The sequence below is a fragment of the Nerophis ophidion genome, linkage group LG06 (assembly GCF_033978795.1).
Source record: "Nerophis ophidion isolate RoL-2023_Sa linkage group LG06, RoL_Noph_v1.0, whole genome shotgun sequence".
NCBI lineage: Eukaryota > Metazoa > Chordata > Actinopteri > Syngnathiformes > Syngnathidae > Nerophis > Nerophis ophidion.
Window position 1 is genome coordinate 33,010,037 of NC_084616.1, and position 21,344 is coordinate 33,031,380.

A 21,344-nucleotide genomic window follows, 5' to 3' on the forward strand; every position below is an offset into this window, starting at 1 on the left:
ATGGGTTGTACTTGTATAGCACTTTTCTACCTTCAAGGTAGTCAAAGCGCTTTGACACTACTTCCACATTTACACATTCACACACACTGATGGAGGGAGCTGCCACGCAAGGCGCTAACCAGCACCCATCAGGAGCAAGGATAAAGTGTCTTGCTCAGGACACAACGGACGTGACGAGGTTGGTACTAGGTGGGGATTGAACCAGGGACCCTCGGGTTGCGCACGGCCACTTTACCACTGCACCACGCTGTTTTTGTCAGTTTATGTGGCCTACCACTTCAAAGCCGAGTTGCTGTTGTTCCCAAATTCTTCCATTTTCTTATAATAAATCCGACTGTTGACTTTGTAATATTTAGGAGCGAGGAAATTTCACAACTGGATTTGTCGCACAGGTGGCATCCAATGACAGTTCCACGCTGGAAAGCACTGAGCTCCTGAGAGCGGACCATTCTTTCACAATGTTTGTAGAAACAGTCTCCATGTCTACATGCTTGATTTTATACACCTGTAGCCGGGACAAGTAATTAGGACACCTGTTTCTGATCATTTCGATGGATGGTCAAATATAATGTATATATCAGGGTTTCCCGTAGATTGCCACTATATATGTGGCGGTGGGGGCGTGGTCAATACTACTACGGCCGTTCCTGTCGCATGCGACAAACTGCTTCCCGTTTTAAGCGTCTCTCTTCTAAGAATGACTCGTATGCCTCTTGAGAGACACTGAAGCCATTGTTAATTGCGTTGTCAATATGACATCATATGTGACATGGTGATTTTGATTTGTAAGGATGCATATGGACTTTAAAAAGGCTAAACAAATGTTTTAAATATATTTAAAATACAGTTTTATTAGTTAATACTATTAATGTTTACTTTTTTTCTCACACCATCAGAAACAGAATCACAATAAGCTTTAGCACAAGGAATTTGACTTGGTAGATTGTGCTCTCTTTGTTCAATGCAGTTTCAATGTTTGCTTAGTGTAAAACAAAACAAAGGCTACACTTTGTTATGCCCAGCCTAATGTTACAATTTAGTTTGTCAAATGTGAAGTGAAGTATATTTATAAAGCGCTTTTCTCAAGTGACTCAAAGCGCTTTACATAGTGGTACCCAATATCTAAGTTACATTTAAACCAGTGTGGGTGGCACTGGGAGCAGGTGGGTGAAGTGTCTTGCCCAAGGACAACGGCAGTGACGAGGATTGCGGAAGCAGGGATCGAACCTGGAACCCTCAAGTTGCTGGCACAGCCACTCTACCAACCATGCTATACTGCGGGAACATCGTTTGGGGGTATCCATAATACGTCGATAGGGAGAAGTTTTTATTTACACAATGGGTCGGGTGTGTCATGACCTCCGCGGCGGAGGATCCGTTGAAACCCTGAGGCTGACTCACTGAACCCCTAGGGTTCGATCGAATCCAGGTTGAGAACCACTGTAATAAATACATAGGGGGAACGGCGTGGCGCAGTTGGGAGAGCGGCTGCGCCAGCAACCTGAGGGTTCCTGACGAAAGCGGGGATCGGACCTACAACTCTGAAGTTGCTGGCACGGCCGCTCTACCAACCGAGCTATACCACCCCAAATGTGTAACCAGTCTTTTGAGTTAGATTTTTTTTTTTTTTTTATAAATAGCATTAGGTGTTTTGTTGATATTCTTCACAATGAAGTCACTTTAAAACTAACCACACTAAAATTGGTCCATTATATATACAAATGAGGTGCACATACATGTAGGAATCATGTTAGATTAATAATATAATTAGGAATAAACTGAAAAAAAGCAATGCAATTATGCAGGATGGAGGTTGCGCTCTAATTCCGCTAGCTTAATATTAACGTACAATGGACCCCCGTCCCCACTTGTTTACCTGTTTTTTCACCTATTTTGTAAGGGTCGCCGGAAGTTGGCAGACCAGTCAGCGATCCTGTTCTGTCTCCCTATAATTTTTGTCTGATCTTGAATGGTATTGTGCTGAAAATGTTAATTTCCCCTGTGGGCTTAAAGTATTTCTGATTCTGACAGGTTAACTCAAATTAACATGGCCATCCACTGGGCACATATAGACAATCATTCACATCTCTAACCTATCAAAATATAACTATAGATATCAACATTGTGTGTGCTGAAAGACTCATTTATGATTGCAGCCTTTGGTGCAAGCTTAACTGTTTTACATTTTGCTCACACATATTCTATGGCCCGGAAGAGGACGAGACAAAAACACTGAGTCTGCCTAATTAAAGCCAAATACGGTACTTTTGAAGGTAGATTATTGCATATTGTTCTAATGAGTGCCACTTTGATACAAGGATATGTTTGACAGTCTAAACGTGACACGTCCTTCACTCGTTATTTTAGCAGTTTTATACATTTTTGCGTATAAAATATAAAAGTCGCAAATGGAATCGCAATTTAGGAGACAACAATTATAATTACGCTTTTTCTCAAAATTATGCAGCCCGAATTACTTTTTTAAACTACTGAAGTAGAGCACAATTTATTGTATTCTTTTGATAACATACATCTAAAAGTTGTTTTTTTTTGATAGGCTTGTTTCATTGTAAAATTGTGCTGTTGTGGAGTAGTACAAGCACAGACTGAGGCTATGTCTACACTAAGCCGGATAACCCCTTAAACAAATAATTATTTAGCCTACGCCCCAATTCAGCCACACTAAACCATACTTGCCAACCCCCACGAATTTCAGTGCCCCTCCCGAAAATCTCCCGGGGCAAACATTCTCCCGATTTTCACTCTGACAACAGTATTGGGGGCATGCCTTAAAGGCACTGCCTTTGGCGTCTTCTACAACCTGTCGTCAAGTCCGCTTTTTCGTCCGTACAAACGGTGTGTGGCCCAGTCACATAATATATGCGACACTCATAAGTGAATGCAAGGCATACTCGATCAACAGCCATACAGGTCACACTGAGACTGGCCGTATAAGCAGCTTTAACACTGTTACAAATATGCGCCACACTGTGAACCCACACCAAACAAGAATGACAAACATTTCGGGAGAACATCTGCACCGTAGCACAACACACACAACAGAACAAATAACCCTTGCAGCACTTACTCTTCCAGGACGCTACCACCCCCCATCTCCCGAATTTAGAGGTCTCAGGGTTGGCAAGTATGCACTAAACCAGTGGTTCTCAAATGGGGGTACGCGTACCCCTGGGGGTACTTGAAGGTAGGGCTGGGCGATATATCGCGGGTTTGTCTCTGTGCGATATAGAAAATGACTATATCGTAATATTCGAGTATACGTTCTCACGCAGTTGCTTTTAGTTGCGGGCATTTCACTACAGGCTCTTCCCACTCCTTCTTGTATCTCCTCCTCACAGAGTGTAAGCGCAGGTTCCTACACACGTCACATACTGTAACGTCATACGTCACATACGTATACGCCCTCGCCCAGCAGAAAAGTAGCAGCGTGTCTAACGTTAGCCGTGATGCTAGCAGAGTGTTGTGAAGGTGCGAAAGAAGATGCAAATCTGGTAACAAATGAAGGAAGAATTAATTCCCAAGAAAAACAGCACAGGGTCCATCATCTGGCGGTGGTTCGGCTTCAAGTGGGAATATGTCGAATAGACAACTTTAATTTGTCAAGTGTGGGGCACAAGCGTTGCTACCAAAAGTAGCATTACTGCTAATTTGTAGCATCATTTGAAAAGTCACCTGCTAATAACTTTAATAAATAGGTTTTGGTAAATTGACTTAGTTGTGATTTCCCTCTCTGCATGAAAGTTTGAAATGAGCATATACAAAATGCAGTATGAACAAGAATGTTTTAATGCAGACACACAGAATAATAATCCTGCTGTGATTTGATGTATCAAGAGTTCATTCAAGGCTAAGGCAAAATACCGACATATATATCGTATATCGCGATATGGCCTAAAAATATTGCGATATTTAAAAAAGGCCATATCGCCCAGCCCTACTTGAAGGTATGCCAAGGGGTACGTGTGATTTTTTTTTTAAATATTCTAAAAATAGCAACAATTCAAACATTCTTTATAAATATATTTATTGAATAATACTTCAACAAAATATGAATGTAAGTTCATAAACTGTGAAAACAAATGCAACAATGCAACATTCAGTGTTGACAGCTAGATTTTTTTTGTGGAGATGTTCCATAAATATTGATGTTAAATATTTCTTTTTTTGTGAAGAAATGTTTAGAATTAAGTTCATGAATCCAGATGGATCTCTTTTATAATCCCCTAAGAGGGCACTTTAAGTTGATGATTACTTCTATGTGTAAAAATCTTTATTTATAATTGAATCACTTGTTTATATTTCAACAAGTTTTTAGTTATTTTTATATCTTTTTTTCCAAATAGTTCAAGAAAGACCATTGCAAATTAGCAAAATTTTGCACTGTTATACAATTTAAAAAATCAGAAACTGATGGCGGTGCTGTATTTTACTTCTTTATCTCTTTTTTTCAACCAAAAATACTTTGCTCTGATTAGGGGTTACTTGAATTAAAAACATGTTCACAGGGGGTACATCACTGAAAAAAGGTTGAGAACCACTGCACTAAACTATAGTTCATGGTCCCCCTCCTTGGATAATTTTTTAACACGGGAAAGTCAGCCGTGTATTTCTTGAATATCCGGCTCTTTGATTTGTATGGACTCATTGATCATTTACAAACTGAGTTTGGAGAAGAAGTGACGTCAGAAAAACCGCGCGCCACATAGGAAATGACGTCAGAAAGAACGCTCCATAATAAAGCAGTTTCGTAGCTCAGAGCAAACCACTGGAAATATGAAGGCGAGTCGTCCATTACTATTTCCGTCTGTACAGACATTTGTGGAAATCACACATGAATACCTTAAGAGAAAGATATTGCAGCTATTTCGGATAAAACATTCCTCAGACGACAAGAGAACTTTCAAATATCGAGGTCAGTTGTGATTCTACTTTGCGAAAAACTTTGTCCATTTGTCGGAGGAGAGTCAACGAGAATGCGAGCTCCCGTGGATGTGACGAAAAAAAAAAAAAGGTAGTGTGTGCTTTGTATTACCTGGCCATTGAGGTAAAACAGCAAATGCATTTGGACTGGCAAAGCAGACTTTATCAGTTTTTGTCCGCCATGTATGTCCCGGACTCATTGTCTAGGTCCAGAGTATACAGGGGCTGGTCATATTATTAGAATATCATGAAAACGTTGATTTATTTCATTAATTCCATTTAGAAAGTCAAACTTGTAGAATGTATACATTCATTCCAAACAGACTGATACATTTCAAGTGTTTTTTTGCCAAAAAGGAGATGATTATAGCTGACAACCAATGAAAATCCTAAATTCAACATCTCAGAAAATTAGAATATGGTGAAAAGGTCAGATATTGAAGACACCTGGTGCCACACTCTAATTAGCTAACTATTTCAAAACACCTGGAAAAAACTTTAAATGGTTTCTCGTTTTGATTCTGTATGACACACAATCATGGGGAAGACTGCTGACTTGACAACTGTCCAAAAGATGACCATTGATACTTTAAAGAAGGAGTGCAAGACACAAAAGGTCATTGCCAAAGAGGTTGGATGTTCCCAGAGCTCTGTGTCCAAGCACATTAATAGAGAGGCGAAGGGAAGACAACGATGTGGTAGAAAAAAGTGTACAAGCAAGAGGGATAACCGCGCCCTGAAGAGGATTGTCAAACAAAACAGATTCAAAAATGTGGGGGAGATCCACAAAGAGTGGACTGCAGCTGGATTCAGTGCTTCAAGAACCACCACGCACCGACGTATGCAAGATATGGGCTTCAGCTGTCACATTCCTTGTGTAAAGCCACTCTTGAATAAGAGACAACGTCAAAAGCGTCTCGCCTGGGCTCAAGACAAAAAGGACTGGACTGCTGCTGAGTGGTCCAAAGTTATGTTTTCAGATGAAAGTCAATTTTGCATCTCCTTTGGAAATCAAGGTCCCAGAGTCTGGAGGAAGACAGGAGAGGCACAGAATACACGTTGCCTGAAGTCCAGTGTCAAATTTCCACAATCGGTAATGGTCTGGGGTGCCATGTCATCTGCTGGTGTTGGTCCACTGTGTTTCCTGAGGTCTAGGGTCAATGCAGCAGTCTGCCAGGAAGTTTTAGAACACTTTATGCTGCCTGCCGCGGACCAATTTTATGGAGGTGAAGATTTCATTTTCCAACATGACTTGGCACCTGCACACAGTGCCCAATCTACCAGTACCTGGTTTAAGGACCGTGGTATCCCTGTTCTTGATTGGCCTGCAAACTCACCTGACCTTAACCCCATAGAAAACCTATGGAGTATTGTGAAGCGGAAGATGCGAGACGCCAGACCCAACAACGCTGAAGAGCTGAAGGCCACAATTAAAGCAACCTGGGCTCTCATAACACCTGAGGAGTGCAACCGACTGGTCGACTCCATGCCACGCCGTATTGCTGCAGCAATTCAGGCAAAAGGAGCTGCAACCAAGTATTGATTGCCGTACATGCTGAAACTTTCCATGTTCATACTTTTCAGTTGGCCCACATTTCTAAAAAATATTTTTTGGTACTAGTCGTAACTAATATTCTAATTGAATTTGGGATTTTCAGTAATTGTCAGTACTAATCATCAACATTTCAAGAAATAAACATTTCAAATATATCACTATGTGTGTAATGAATTGATATCATATGTAAGTTTCACGTTCTGAATATAATTACTGAAATAAATCAACTTTTTCATGATATTCTAATAATATGAACAGCACCTGTATAAAGTCCCCAAAAAGGAATGGACAATGAAGGTGAAGGCAAAAGAGCGAGTAGTGTCCCGATCAGATATCTAGTTCCCAAGTTTGATTGTTGTAAAATGTTCTTTGTCACATTGTGTACTTATCATGTGTCCAATAAAGATTTGATTAATTTAAGATTGCTCAGGTGTGATTCACTACAATAGGGCCCCACAGCACACTGGATTCTAGTTAATTGAAATACAACAACACTGGATATTGTTCAGATCAGTCAAATTTATGAACTTGCACACAAAGCAACACTGGAGATGGCTGTGACGTGCGCATTTTCCGCACATTCTGTACGTATTAGGTTGTGTTGCGTCGGCTGACGGAGGTGGGGAGGGGGTCTTAAACGACCAATGTGTGTGTGGGATTTACCCTGGATAACCTTAGGCCCTGTTTACACTAAACCGGATAAGATTATCCAGGGTAAATCACACCTAACTTTATCCGTGTCCACACACAACAATGCCACCGGTCCCCTTGGTCCGCCGGCGCAATGTGACCTAATACGCATACACAGAAAATTTGCATGTCATAGTCATCTCCAGTGTTGCTTTGTATGCAAGTTCTTAAATTTTACTTATCTGAACCATATCCAGTGTTGTAGTATTTCAATGAACTAGAATCCAGTGTGCTGTGGGGCCCTATTGTAGTGAATCACACCTGAGCCATCATAAATTAATCAAATCTTTATATTAGACACGTGAACAATGTGATAAATAACATTTAACATTAATCAATCTAGGGATCTGGATATATTTGGTCTAGAGTCTCCTCACTCTTTTGCCTTCACCTTCATTGTCCATTCCTTTTTGCTGACTTTATATACTCTGGACCTAGACGTTGAGTCCGCGACATACATGGCGGACAATAACTGATACAGTCTGCTTTGCCCCTCCAAATGCAGTCGCTGTTTTCCTCGACGGCCAGGTAATACGAACCACACGCCACCTTTTTTTTTTTTAAATCACATCCACGGGAGCTCGCATTCTCATTGTCTCTCCTTCGACAAATGGACAAGGTTTTTCGCTAAGTAGCATCACAGCTGACCCGGACATTGGAAAGTTCTATTGCTGTCTGAGAAGTGTTGTATCCCAAATAGCTCCAATTGCTTTCTTTTAATGTATTCATGTGTGAATTCCACAAGTGTCTGTACATGTAGAAGAAGGAGAAACACGGGCATGTCTGGATGACTCGCCTCCATATTTCCAGTGAGAAGCTTCGAGCTATGAAACTGCTTTATTATGAAGCTGGCTGTGGAGTTCTCTTTCTGGCGTCACTTCCTGTGTGAGCGTGGGCTTTCTGGCGTCACTTCCTCTCCGAACTCACTTTGTAAACGATCAATGAGTCCATACAAAGCTAAGTGCTGGAGATTCAAGAATCACACTGCTGACTTACTCATGTAAAAAAATTGTCCGAGCAGGGGGACCTTAAATGCTGGTTTAGTGTGGCTGAAACAGGGCTAAATAATTATTTGTTTAAGGGGTTAAACGACTTAGTGTAGTCATGGCCTTAGTGTAGAGGGGACCTAAATGTATTTCAATTTATTTCAATGGCCGATGTTGATTAAATATACAAGTTTTAAGGTTATAGTTTTGTCACAAAACCGATTAGTTGAGGTACTATTGTACAATATAGGTCGTTGCCCTCTGTACAGTGTGAAATGGCAACCATGAGTGTAGCAGCAAATGGGATTTAAACCATGTGACAGAACACCAACTAAGTCCCTAGAGAAAGATGAGAACAGTCACATGAAGGAAGATTGTTTTGTAGCCACTGTCGTAAAAGAGGAAGAGTGGGTTTTGCTTGCTGGACCACACAGCACTTCTCCATTCTCAAAAGTATCTCCTTCACATCCTCTACTGCTTAAATTTGGACAAACAACAAAAGCATTTCTCAGTTTTCCATCTTATGTCACCATTTCCAGTAGAAGCCGCGCCATTCTTTGTTGGTGTGATCAGCAGTGAATCACCACCTTGTGCCGCTTGTGTGACTACACCTTCTTAAGTAAAAGGAACATATGTGGCCCTGCGGGCTGGACATGACACCAATAAGAACACGAGAGCCATAATTAGCAAGAAGAAGGTACTTTCACAAAACAGTTAACGAGGAGGCCAAAGGTTTAAAAAAAAAAAAAAGGGGTGTGAGTGAACGTCCTACCTGATGATGAGCCGGCTTGACTACTCTCTTCTGTGAGTGCAACAAGTCAATAATGCCAGTGAGCACACTGCACAGCCCAGAAGTGTCTCACCTCCCCCTCACATTGGACACGGGTGGATGTGGGTGGAGTGGAACTCATCTCTGACTTTCTCACTCTCATTCACTCACTCCCCCCCCCCTCCTCTGCTTTCTCTTTCCTATTTACAATTGCATGCACTCAAGGGGTGGCTGCCCGTGTGCCAACATAGAGCTTTTTTGGAGTGGGGGGGTCAAATATTTTTCTCTGTCCTTCATAAGCCCAACTGAATGAACTTGCAAACAACCATCAGAGTCCAATCACACACGCACACAGCTGCTTGCACTGATTAGTGGCCATCTCTGCAGCAGCTTGTAAGTGAAAGCAGCTGCTGCAGGTACCTTATCATGCTAACTGCTATGCACAAAGCCACTTTGCATTGTGAGATCATGCTTTATGATGATGTGTTTATTGTGACTGCAACCCCCTGACCTCCATGGCATCTCATGATGCAGCTTAAAAAAAAACCCCAACAACCCTAAAGCCATGCTTTAAAAAGAGAACTGTGTTGGACCACTCATGCATACAGCACACGGTCTTTCTTTTTTACAGCATGCAGAAGTTGTTTCATTTCTGACAGCCAATCTTTGGAAATGTCAGCAGTGCCATGAGTTTGCTCTTTTTTTTCTTCTTCGCACTGACATACTTCCTTCCTCTAAATGAGAAAATTGATTATCTTGCAAAATCGGAAAGAATAAACATGTCACAGGGAGACACATAGGGTTTCAATTGGTCTCAAATTCTTCAATCATCGTTTTTTTGGTGTATATGTCTATTTGGTGAAGACTTGCAGCATTGCGTGTCTTTCACATGTCCACGAGGAAGTGGCTCTGCACGTCTTTTACATTATTCCACTAGAGGGCGCCAGAGTTAAAAATGACAAAGATTCTCAGCTATAGTATCTCAGTGTGGGTTTACTCAACCATGGGCGTTGAGGAGGTGAAGTTATTAGCACTTAGAATTCAAATTATTTTTAAATAATGTATTTTCGTGTTGAAATAATATTGTCATGAAACTACACTAATAATGTTGATTGAATCAAATTAAGGTCTAAAACTACCCACACCACCCTTATCAAAAATACAAAATGGTTTGTTCTACTTGGATAGTAGCAAACTGAATTCTCAGCAATTAGAATTTAGAATTATTTGTAAATAATGTATATGCGTGTTGATGAAATACTATAGTCAGGAAAGTATGCTAATAATGTTGATTGAAACCAGGCTAAGACCGATGTTTTCATTTTATTTAATCTTCTATTTCCCCCCCCCCCCCCCCCCCCTCCTTGTTTACCTGTATCTCATCTTTTTTGTAAGGGGCGATGGAAGCCGGCAGACCCGTCAGCGATCCTGTTCTGTCTCCCTGTAATGTTTGTCTAAACTTGAATGGGATTGTGCTGAAAATTTAAATTTTCCTGAAGGAACTCTCCTGACGGAATAAATAAAGTACTATCTATCTATCTATCCATCTATCTATCTATGAATCAAAGTAAGAAGGTCCAAAACTACCCACAACACCCCCTATCAAAAAAAAAAAAAAAATGGTTAATTCATCTTGGATAGAAGCAAACTAAATTCTTAGCATTTCGAATTATTCTTAAATAATGTATATGTGTTGATAAAATATTATAGTCATAAAAGTACACTCATAATGTTTATTGAATCAAATTAAGGTCTAAACCTACCCACAACACCCCTATCAAAAATACAAAAAGGTTCATTCAACTTGGATGGAAGCAAACTAAACTCTTAGCATTTAGAAGGATTTTTAAATAATTTATATACGTGCTGATAAAATATTATAGTCATAAAAGTACACTAATAATGTTGATTTAATCATATTACGAAAGGTAAATAATAAATGATAAATGGGTTGCACTTGTATAGCGCTTTTCTACCTTCAAGGTACTCAAAGCGCTTTGACACTACTTCCACATTTACCCATTCACACACACATTCACACACTGATGGAGGGACCTGCCATGCAAGGCGCTAACCAGCACCAATCAGGAGCAAGGGTGAAGTGTTTTGCTCAGGACACAACAGACGTGACGAGGTTGGTACTAGGTGGGGATTGAACCTGGGACCCTGGGACCCTCGGGTTGCGCACGGCCACTCTTCCACTGTGCCACACCACAACACCCCTATCAAAAATACAAAATGGTTTGCTCTACTCCGATAACAGCAAACTAAATTCTTAGCATTTAGAATGTAGTTTTTTTTTAAATAATATAGATATAACAGTCATGAAAGCACACTAACAATGTTGATTGAATTAAATTATGAAGGTCTAAAACTACCCACAACACCCCTAACAAAAATACAAAATGTTTCATTCATCCTGGATAGAAACATTCTTAAATAATGTGTATACGTGTTGATAAAATATCATAGTCAAAAAAGTAAACTAATAATGTCAATTGAATCAAACTAAGAAAGGTCTAAAACAGGGGTCTCAAACTCAATTTACCTGGGGGCCACTGGGTGCAGAAACTGGGTGAGGCTGGGCCGCAAGAAAAGATTTTATTAAAAAATCCAACATGCACTTTTTAATGAATTTACCTTCTTTGAATGGCTTTCCCGCCCTAGCAACATACTTGCCAACCCTCCCGATTTTTCCGGGACACTCCCAAATTTCAGTGCACGTCCCGACAATCTCCCGGGGCAAGCATTCTCCTTAATTTGTCCCAATTTTTGCCTGGCCAACAATATTTAGGGCGTGCCTTGACAGCACTGCCTTTCAATGTCCTCTACATGTCTTCGCGTACACCTTTACGTCATACAAACAGCGTGACGGGCGAGCCTCATGTTGTATGAGGCTTCTGCAGACACATGTGTCTGCAGAATGTGTGTCATTCTTGTTTGGTGTGGTTTCACAGTGTTAAAGTTGTTTATATGGCCACCCTCATTGTGACCTGTATGGCTGTTGACCAAGTATGCCTTGCAGTCACATATGTGTATGTTCAAAAGCCAGATACAACATATGACTTGGCTGGTACGGGTTGTAGAGGGCGCTAAAGGCAGCGCCATTACGGCACACTCTGAACGTTGGTGTTTGAGTAAGAGAGCAACAGAAATTTGAGAGAAAGGATGCCCTGAAATTCGCGAGTCTCCTGGAAAAATCGGGAGGGTTGGCAAGCATGACGCTGTCGAGCGCCATTAATATAAAACTCGCATGCCGCACTAACATAAAATTTTCACATCAAGGTGAGGGCCGCAAAATAATGTCTCGCGGGCCTCAAATCGCCCGCGGACCGCATGTCTGAGACCCCTGGTCTAAAACAACCCATAACACCCCTATCAAAAATGCTAAATGGTTTGTTCTTCTAGGATAGTAGCAAATTACAAACTAAATTCTCAGCATTTATAATTTAGAAGTTTTCCTAAATAATGGATATTCGTGTTGATAAAATATTATTGTCATGAGAGTAAGCTAATAATGTTGATTGAATCAAATTAATAAGGTTTAAAAACATCTATTAAACCCCTATTAAAAATACAAAATGGTTTGTTCTACTTGTGATAGTAGCAAATTTCGAACGTAATCAAAGCTCACATCTACATTCCACACACAGCCCCGGTATTTTGGAACAAGTATGAGGTGATAGAAAACATGTGAGTTGTGTACCGTTTCAAGTACACCTCGGCGCTACTTGACATAGTTGTAATGATGTTCAAGTGAATGTAACGGTAGTGCCTCCGTCACGAACTGCATTATAGTCACCTTCGAAGACCGCGCCGTTTTCCTTTAACCTGGCGCAGCGAAGACCGCGCCGTTTTCCTTTAACCTGGCGCAGTATCGAGGGTACACACTCGATGCCACTGCCTGGACCCATCTTCCATAATACACATTCCTGGTCAAACATAAAACGTATTCTTAACTTACCTGATCACTTTCGCGGTTGCCAGAGTCAAACTGATCTGACGTCATCGCGCATTTTTTAGGCGTCATTGTCGGGCCCATATCAGTAGCGTCACCGTGTTTGGCAACTACTGTTTAGAAAATATTATTTTTAGGGCATCTGTCGCTTCATCCTGGACAATATTCATGACACATTTGTGCTTTAATTTAAAGATGTGATATTTGGTTTTACACTGTATGGAAAAAAAAAATTGAAAAGGAATTTTACCTTTGCAACCTCATTATACTATTGGCTAAGATTTATATTCATAAATACACGTTTCTCAATACCCGACCTGTTTTTTGTGCTTTTTAAAAAGAGATTTAGAACTCTACATTAAAACACTCTCTACCTCTAACAACCAAAAAGCTGTGAAAACGATCATGTTGTGTTCCAAATTTAGGTTATTTACTGAGATTATTCCCTTTTGTGGTCGCGGGGGGCGCTGGTGCCTATCTCAGCTACAATCGGGCGGAAGGCTGGGTACACCCTGGACAAGTCGCCTCTTCATCGCAGGGCCAACACGGATAGACAGACAACATTCACACACTAGGGCCAATTTAGTGTTGCCAATCAACCTATCCCCAGGTGCATGTCTTTTGAAGTGGGAAAAAGCCGGACTACCCAGAGGGAACCCACGCAGTCACGGGGAGGACATGCAAACTCTACACAGGAAGATCCCTATCCTGGGATAGAACCCAGGACTGCAGGACCTTCGTATTGTGAGGCAGATGCACTAACCCCTCTTCCACCGTAAAGCCCTTAGCATTCTATTTTAGTTAACTTGAATTTACAACCCCCGGCGCTGTTTTTTTTTACTGTTTTTGTATTTGATTGTTTTGGACTTGTAAAAGCACTCGATCACTATGGCAAGGCACCTGTCTTTTCAACCTGGACAATATTTATGACGATTTTTTGTTTTGTTTTAAAGATGTGCTATTTGGTTTTACACATTATGAGAAAAAAATTGATAAGGAATTTTACTTTTGCAACCTCATTATACTATTGGCTAAGTTATATATTCATGAATGTAAGCTTCTAAATACTCTACATGTTTTTTGTGCCTTTAAAAATAATTATAACTTTACTTTAAAATGCTTTCTACCTGTGACAACCAAAAAGCTGTAAAAAATATGATAATGTGCTCCAAATTGGGATTATTTACAGAACTTGTGTGAGCCTATGGCTTTACACTGTTACATGTATATATTTTGCATTTAATTTTAGATGCTTTATTGAGTTTACAACCACCTGTTGCTGTTTTGTACTGTTTCTGTACTTGTTTTGATTATTATTTCTTTACTTGTATGTAAACTTTGCATATTATAAATAAAGGTTTGTAAAAATCAAAATAAACATATATTGGTTTACAGAATAATGTTTTGTCACTGTACATTACAGAATTAGTTTTGCAACTTTTTTTCCCCTTTATGTAAATTCCGATGGGCATGGATCATGAGTGTTATAGACTTTGGTTAAAAGGACTCGGGATCTTTCTGTGTAGAGTTTGCATGTTCTCCCCATGACTGTGTGGATTCCCTCCGGGTACTCCTGCTCCCTCCCACCTCCAAAGACATGCACCTGGGGATAGGTTGATTGACTACACTAAATTGGCCCTAGTGTGTGAATGTGAGTGTGAATGTTGTCTGTCTATCTGTGTTGGCCCTGCAATGAGGTAGCGACTTGTCCATGTTGTACACCACCTTCCGCCCGAATGCAGCTGAGATAGTCTCCAGTGACCTCCCGGGACCTTGAATGGGACAAGCGGTAGAAAATGGATGGATGGGTGGATTTTGTGTTTTCGTGCAGGGGGAGGGGTCTTAAGTAATAAAAGAGGCCTTTGCCTGGCATTTAGGGGAGTGTGGTGTTTTGGAAGTGTTGAGAGCACAAAACTATAATAAGCATTGGGAACTAGACGGTCAATGAAATACTGTCTGTTTCAGCTGCTCTTATGATTATATGACTTTATATTAAATGTGTTTACACTTTTTATTCTAAACATAATTATTTTGGGAAGGGGTTATCGAGTTGTTTCATGTTAATCCCATTTTTCAAAAGTATAAAATCTAAACCTAAAAATAGCTAAAATCAACCAAATCTGTGGCGTAATATTTTTTTTACTGCATGTAAACATTAAGTGCCTGTGGTTGTGACGGTGACGTTTGGTCTGGGGCGGAACGAGGGGGCCCCGTCAGGCGTGTGGTTTGGTGGACAAAAAAAATGGGTGCTATGCTCCTGCTTATCACATTTCATCAACCATTCTTAATACAGAATAACTTCCCAATAGAAATTTAAGTTAAAGTACCAATGATTGTCACACACACACTGGGTGTGGTGAAATTTGTCCTATGCATTTGACCCATCCCCTTGATCACCCCTGGGAAGTGAGGGGAGCAATGGGCAGCAGCGTTGCCGCCCGCGCCTGGGAATCATTTATGGTGATTTAACCCCCAATTCCAACCCTTGATGCTGAGTGCCAAGCAGGGAGGCAATGGGTCCCATTTTTATAGCCTTTGGTATGACTCGGCCGGGGTTTGAACTCACAACCTACCGATCTCAGGGCGGACACTCTAACCACTAGCCCACCAATTACAATGTAAACATACCTTTCAGTAGTTTGTGTACACCTTGTGTAGTATTAAAGTACACTAAAAAATGACTCAACACAATCATTGTTAGGGGATGCAACAGTATCAAAATAATACAGTCTTAAAACCACGTTACGATATTATGGTATATGTGGATTGAAGATTTATCAAATATATTTTCAGTTTACTCGTATTTCAGTTCCGTGCGTTGTGCCGTCCAGCTGGCTGTGTCCCTGTGTCCAACAAAAGCAATTCCTCTTATCTACTACGAACACTTTACTTCCTGCTTTTGGAGCCTTGCCAGTCCCGTGCGGCATAAAGAATTCTGGGCAATATAGTTTATTTCAGACACAGCATAAATCCATCAATCTTTTTTGTACCTCTTGTCCCTTTCGGGGGTGGGGAGTTGCTGGGGTTTCCAGCTGCACACTGGCAGAAGGGAGCGTACACCCTGGACAAGTCGCCACCTCATCGCTGGGCCAACATAGACAAAAGAGAATTCACTCACATTGACAAGCTAGGGCCAAATACAGCGCCAGAAAATAACTACACACTCAAGTTTTCGTAATGTAACACGGCACGGAATTATTGTGAAGACTTTGAAACTGCAATACTACAGTATCTAGAATACCGTTACATCCCCGGTCATTTGTCTAAATGCAGTTCTTGGCAAGTGAGTGTACATCGGTATACTGTGATTTGACCTTACATTATTATTTTTTTAATGATAACACTCATCGTGGAGGTGTCTTAGTGCTCATTGTCATGTTGGAAATACAGTTTCCCTAATTAAAGGATCAGGCTTTTTTTTTCCAAATGTCCTAGTATTGTACATGTTAAATCCACATTTCCCTTAATGGGCTGCAGCTCCCCACTGCTGGCAGCACTCATGCAGCCACAGGCCATGATGCTGCCACCAACATGCTTGACTTGTATGACAATTGTTGATGTACACTGCCAACTCTAAAGAACATACGGTATACATGTTTAATTATTCTAGTATTGTCCTGTAATGAAATGTTTGCGGAAATTTGAGGGGTGTACCAACTTTTGTGAGGTACTGTATGTGTATTAATGTGGTTGCACTAGTATACATGTGTACTCTATCATGTACTTTGCCTACACTAAGTAACTCCCTAATTAAGTGACAAGAAGTGTCAGTACGATTTAATTGCATTAATCTTTCACATCACAAGACCAAAATGCTACAGCAATCAAATAAATCTTCCTTTAAATTTCATGTTTGTATCATATTGTGTTATTGATTACCACAGCAGTAAATGCTGAAAGTTGTGATGTGACTGTAAAATCTTAATAAAAAAGTGGCGGTCCAGGTTGAATTGTTTTTGTTGTCTTTCTTCTGTATTTAAATAAAAATCATTGACGGTCACTGTGAGTCAGAGGAAGAATCTTTGACGTCTGTGCTCTCTGTAGCCTCGCTCACTTCACTCAGCTCTTTGCTTTCTCCTCCACTGTCTCTCTCGCTTTCCCTTTCTTGGTTGCCGGAACCAGACGGTGCTTCCTGACCCGGCACTCGCACACCTGGCTTTCTCAACTGCGAGACAAACCCAATTGAGACAATCAAAATGCGGTTGTGTTAGCTAACCAGTCAGGCATCACGTGGAGATCTTACCAAGTGATGGCCACTGTGTGTTGAAGACAATCATGTACCTCATCTGCCATGTGGGCCAAGTCTCTCTTCATGGCATAGGCGTCCTCACCATCTGCATAGTATTTTGGTTCTACTTCACTGATCCTGTACATGAAAGAAATAACCTATCTTATTATTGTACCGTTTTCTACTGCATATAGCAGCCAGGGAACTCAGAATTGTAAGAGGAAAACGTTTTCAAGCCAAGGAACACAACAGTGTTATTTATTAAGTTACTCAAATATTGTGCCCTAGTAGGCAGTATTAACCGCTTCTGTCAGGATTAACAAAATGCCAATAAAATGAAAATTAATATGATTATACTATTCCTACAATTTTTCTTTGAATTAATTTGTCTTGTCAAAAATACAATTGAATCAAATCAGCAATTGGATCATGACCTCCTAAAGTGTTTTGAAATAGAAAGAAAAATGCACTGAAAAAAATATATGATAACATGTTGACCTAATGCATTCATTTTTGAGAATCATTTTTGATGAATGTCATAAAAAATTGACATTTAAAGTTTAAGTCGAAAGTTAAAAATTCTAAAGTTATCGGACAAAATTTGCTACAGTGGTGTTTCTCAGCTGCAGGGACAGGACTGGTTGCAATTGAAGGAAAGATGAATGTGGCCAAGTACAACGATATACTGGAAGAAATCTCTTCCAGAGTGCTTGTGACCTCAGATTGGGCCAAAGGTTCACCTTTCAATAAGACAATGAACCTAAGCACACAGCTGAAATAACAGGAGTGGCTTTGGAACAACTCTGAACATTCTTGACTGGTCAAGCCAGAGCCCTGACTGAAACCCAACTGAGCATCTCTGGGAAGCACCTGTAATTGGCTGTACATCAGCGTTCATCATCCAACCTGAAAAAACTGGAGAGGATCTGCAAGGAAGAACAGCAGAGAACCCCCAAATCCAGGTGTGGAAAAAGGGCGCCTCTACTCAAGAAAATGTCATATTTCAGTCATTCTTAAAAAAAATTCTACATATTTTTTTTTTCTGACATGATGGGGTACTTGGTGTACGTTAAAAATGAATAGTGGTGCACCGAAAGACTTTGATCAACCGTAAGCAAGTAGGGCTGCATCTAACGATCATTTCTTGAATCAATACATTTTTTGATTATTTTTGATTGTTTTTTTTATTTTTGAAACAAATTGTTCCTTAGTGTAGCGGTGCAACATTTTTAATTCCCCAAACATACACCAACAATTTTCTTGCAAGTAAGAATTTTAAGTACACGTTGTTTGGTTTGGAGATACAAAAGAAAGTGAGCTCAGCTAATACCATCTCATGCATTAACTGTGAATTATATGTATATATTTTTTTATTTTATTTTATTTCTTCCCATGGCTCTGTGCCACAATCAATTAAATGTAGTGTAAACCCTGGTGTTTGAACTATAGGCGCTTCTTTGAATAATCCAGTATTGGACCTGGGTCCACTTATTGAGGAAATATCCAGATCTGAAAGTTAAAATCCAATTAAAAACTCACATTTAAAACAAATTCTTACAGAATATTAACATCACAAAGGATAGGAAAAACTTAACTGATTTGAGGGTATTTATATTTCATGGCTTTGAGTGTGCAGAACAATGATGTTGATAAAAGGGACTTACTGGAACTTGAGTGTGTTCGAATACAGATGCAGGGCTGCACGATTGCTGCAGTGAGAAGAAGGGCGTGATGAGGGAAAACTCTCCAGATCAAATCAAAGTCATCGTAATTGAGAAGTGTACCTTTTGCGGACATGAAGAGAGACATATTTGGCATTGAAATTTTCTATCATGGCGCGACTAGCCTGGTCCATCAGCTTTTGAGCCAGACCCAGACGTCTATGGGAGCGCTTGACTGCCTGCAAGACACCCAACATGAAATGGTTATTGTCTGTAATATGCATTATTCACCTGGCCAACACAGTCTACTTAAAACAAAGCTTTTGCATCTGGCTTCTGCGAAGACTTACCAAGGATGTGATGTGTCCATGAGGGACATCATCTGGGTCCTCCTCCCTAAAAGGTGTTCACAAAGACTTCATGATTATTTGGATCGAGGATGAAGTAGGGCTGGGCGATATATCGATATATTGCGGGTTTGTCTCTATGCAATATAGAAATTGACTATATCATGATATTCGAGTATACGTTCTCACGCAGTTGCTTTTAGCTGCGGGCATTACACTACAGGCTCTTCTTCACTCTTTCTTGTCTCTCTATCTCACATAAAACAAGCGCAACAAGCGCACCTTCTTACATACGTCACATACTGTCACGTCAAATACGTATACGCCCTCGCGGAGCAGAGAGGTAGCAGCATGGGTTATACGTTAGCTATGATGCTAGCGGAGCTGTGCGAGTGGTAATACAAGAGAAAGAAGGTGCGAATCTGGTAACAAATGAAGGAAGAATTAATTCCCAAGAAAAACAGCAGGGGGTACATCGTGTGGCGGTGGTTCGGCTTCAAGCGGAAAGATGTCGAATAGACAACTTTAATTTGTCAAGTGTGGGGCACAAGCGTTGCTACTGTTGTAAGCACAATACCAATGGGCGCAATTTGCAAAATGCGCAACCGCATTTTGCAAATTTAATGTCAAATCAAATCAAATGTTTATTGGATTCATCACTATACAGTGTACATCCACGACTAAACTACTGACTAAACTACTACCACAACTTGGTTTACTATTAATAAAATATAATAATGTAGGGTTGCCTGGAAGTTGAAATAGGCCACCCGGCCTGAATCCACACTTCCCTCGCCAAACACTTTCGTTTCCCAACCCTCACGCTTGGATAAATAGGCCTTGATGCCATCTACGAAGTGTTGGGAGACTGTTTTGCTGTTAGATCGCGTCCAAATTTGCAAAGTGCGCGAGATTGGTGAAATGCTTACAACACTACCCGAAGTAGCATTACTGCTAATATGTAGCATCATTTGAATAGTCACCTGCTAATAACTGCTTAATAAATACAATTTTGGTCAATTGACTTAGTTGTGATTTCCCTCTCTGCATGAAAGTTTAAAATGAGTACACATCAATGCAGTATAAACAAGAAATGTTTTAATGTGGACACACGGAATCATTATTCTGCTGTGATTATGTGTATCAAGTGTTCATTCAAGGTTAAGGCAAAATTTCGAGATATATATCGTGTATCACGATACGGTCTAAAAATATGGAGATATTTAAAAAAAGGCCATATCGCCCAGCCTTAGAGTGAAGTAACACAGCCAAAGCTTCTTACATTTTTGCCAGAACGTAACCCACTATTTTGCCATTTTCATCCTCTGCGATGTACGAGAGCTGGAATGAAGAAAAAGAGTGTCGAGGTACAACGTCATTTTTAAATGCAACCAGGATCCATTTGCTATAATGTTGTGGCTAACCTGGGGCCAGGACAATCCATGATAGAAGTAGTATTTCATTTGGTAGTTTTCCGGCAGACACAGAAGGTTACAGTGCTGCATGTTCATAAGATCTTCCGGCTGTAATGGAGGAAAGAAATGTTTATTATGAAAGAAAAACCACGACAATGCAGCTAGCCTAGCTAACGTTTTACACAGACAGCATGGCTGCCGGTAAGATCTCAAAGTACTTACCCTCGCGTTTCGTATATTCATTTTTGTCAATTATTTTTTGTCGTGTGTAAATTGTAAAAATGGCGGTTAATTAGAGTACGGTAGTCAAACAATTCATAATAATTACACTATGGCCGAAAAGAACCGGTCTGCCAACAGGCGTCGTCACTTTGCTAGCAGAGGAGGATGAGTTCCGCAATAATGTAGCTAGTTTCCGGTCAGCCTTCAGAATAAAAGTTGTGACGGTACCAGGAAAACACAGTTGCAGCGAAGTCGTAAGTTTGATTGATTGATTGATTGATTGAAACTTTTATTAGTAGGTTGCACAGTTCAGTACATATTCCGTAAAATTGACCACTAAATGGTAACACCCAAATAAGTTTTTCAACTTGTTTAAGTCGGGGTCCACGTTAATCAATTCATGGTAAAGTGTATTTTGAAAATCCACGTCAGGAATAATTTACATCTCGTAAAATACGGTTATTGCCCAGCCTATTTCTTTACAATAATAGCTATTGTAATAACCACGACCACACCTGAAAATAGTATTAACAATTACTTCTCCAACTGAAAATAACTCAATCTTACCCTAT

General features: G+C 40.3%; 2 protein-coding genes across 11 annotated transcripts in view; both read right to left on the reverse strand.

The window, feature by feature from the left end:
• LOC133554542 (rho GTPase-activating protein 4-like) overlaps nt 1–12,943 on the reverse strand; it is a 29,492-nt gene extending 16,549 nt beyond the window's left edge. For 4 of the 9 annotated variants that reach the window (XM_061903446.1, XM_061903444.1, XM_061903445.1 and 1 more), the window contains exon 1: nt 12,744–12,873. In XM_061903446.1, the coding sequence (XP_061759430.1) occupies nt 12,744–12,855 (112 nt within the window). In that variant the 5' untranslated portion in view covers nt 12,856–12,873. Of the gene's footprint in view, nt 1–8,702; nt 8,834–8,944; nt 9,278–12,743; nt 12,874–12,905 lie in introns of those variants that run through there. The other 5 variants (XM_061903450.1, XM_061903447.1, XM_061903449.1 and 2 more) reach the window with 5 other exon arrangements.
• A 3,721-nt stretch (nt 12,944–16,664) lies between these two features.
• naa10 (N-alpha-acetyltransferase 10, NatA catalytic subuni) lies at nt 16,665–20,958 on the reverse strand. Of its 2 annotated transcripts, none has more exons than XM_061903457.1 (8): nt 20,773–20,958; nt 20,560–20,658; nt 20,418–20,476; nt 19,139–19,184; nt 18,912–19,027; nt 18,792–18,836; nt 17,181–17,265; nt 16,665–17,064 (listed from the first exon to the last, which is right to left on the reverse strand). In XM_061903457.1, exons 1-8 carry the CDS (start codon nt 20,791–20,793, stop codon nt 16,897–16,899), a joined length of 639 nt encoding a protein of 212 aa, XP_061759441.1. In that variant the 5' UTR covers nt 20,794–20,958; the 3' UTR covers nt 16,665–16,896. The 2 variants fall into 2 exon arrangements, with proteins under 2 accessions (XP_061759441.1, XP_061759442.1); XM_061903458.1 differs by having other exon boundaries at nt 16,850–17,064; nt 17,143–17,265; nt 20,773–20,957.
• Nucleotides 20,959–21,344: the final 386 nt, after the last annotated feature.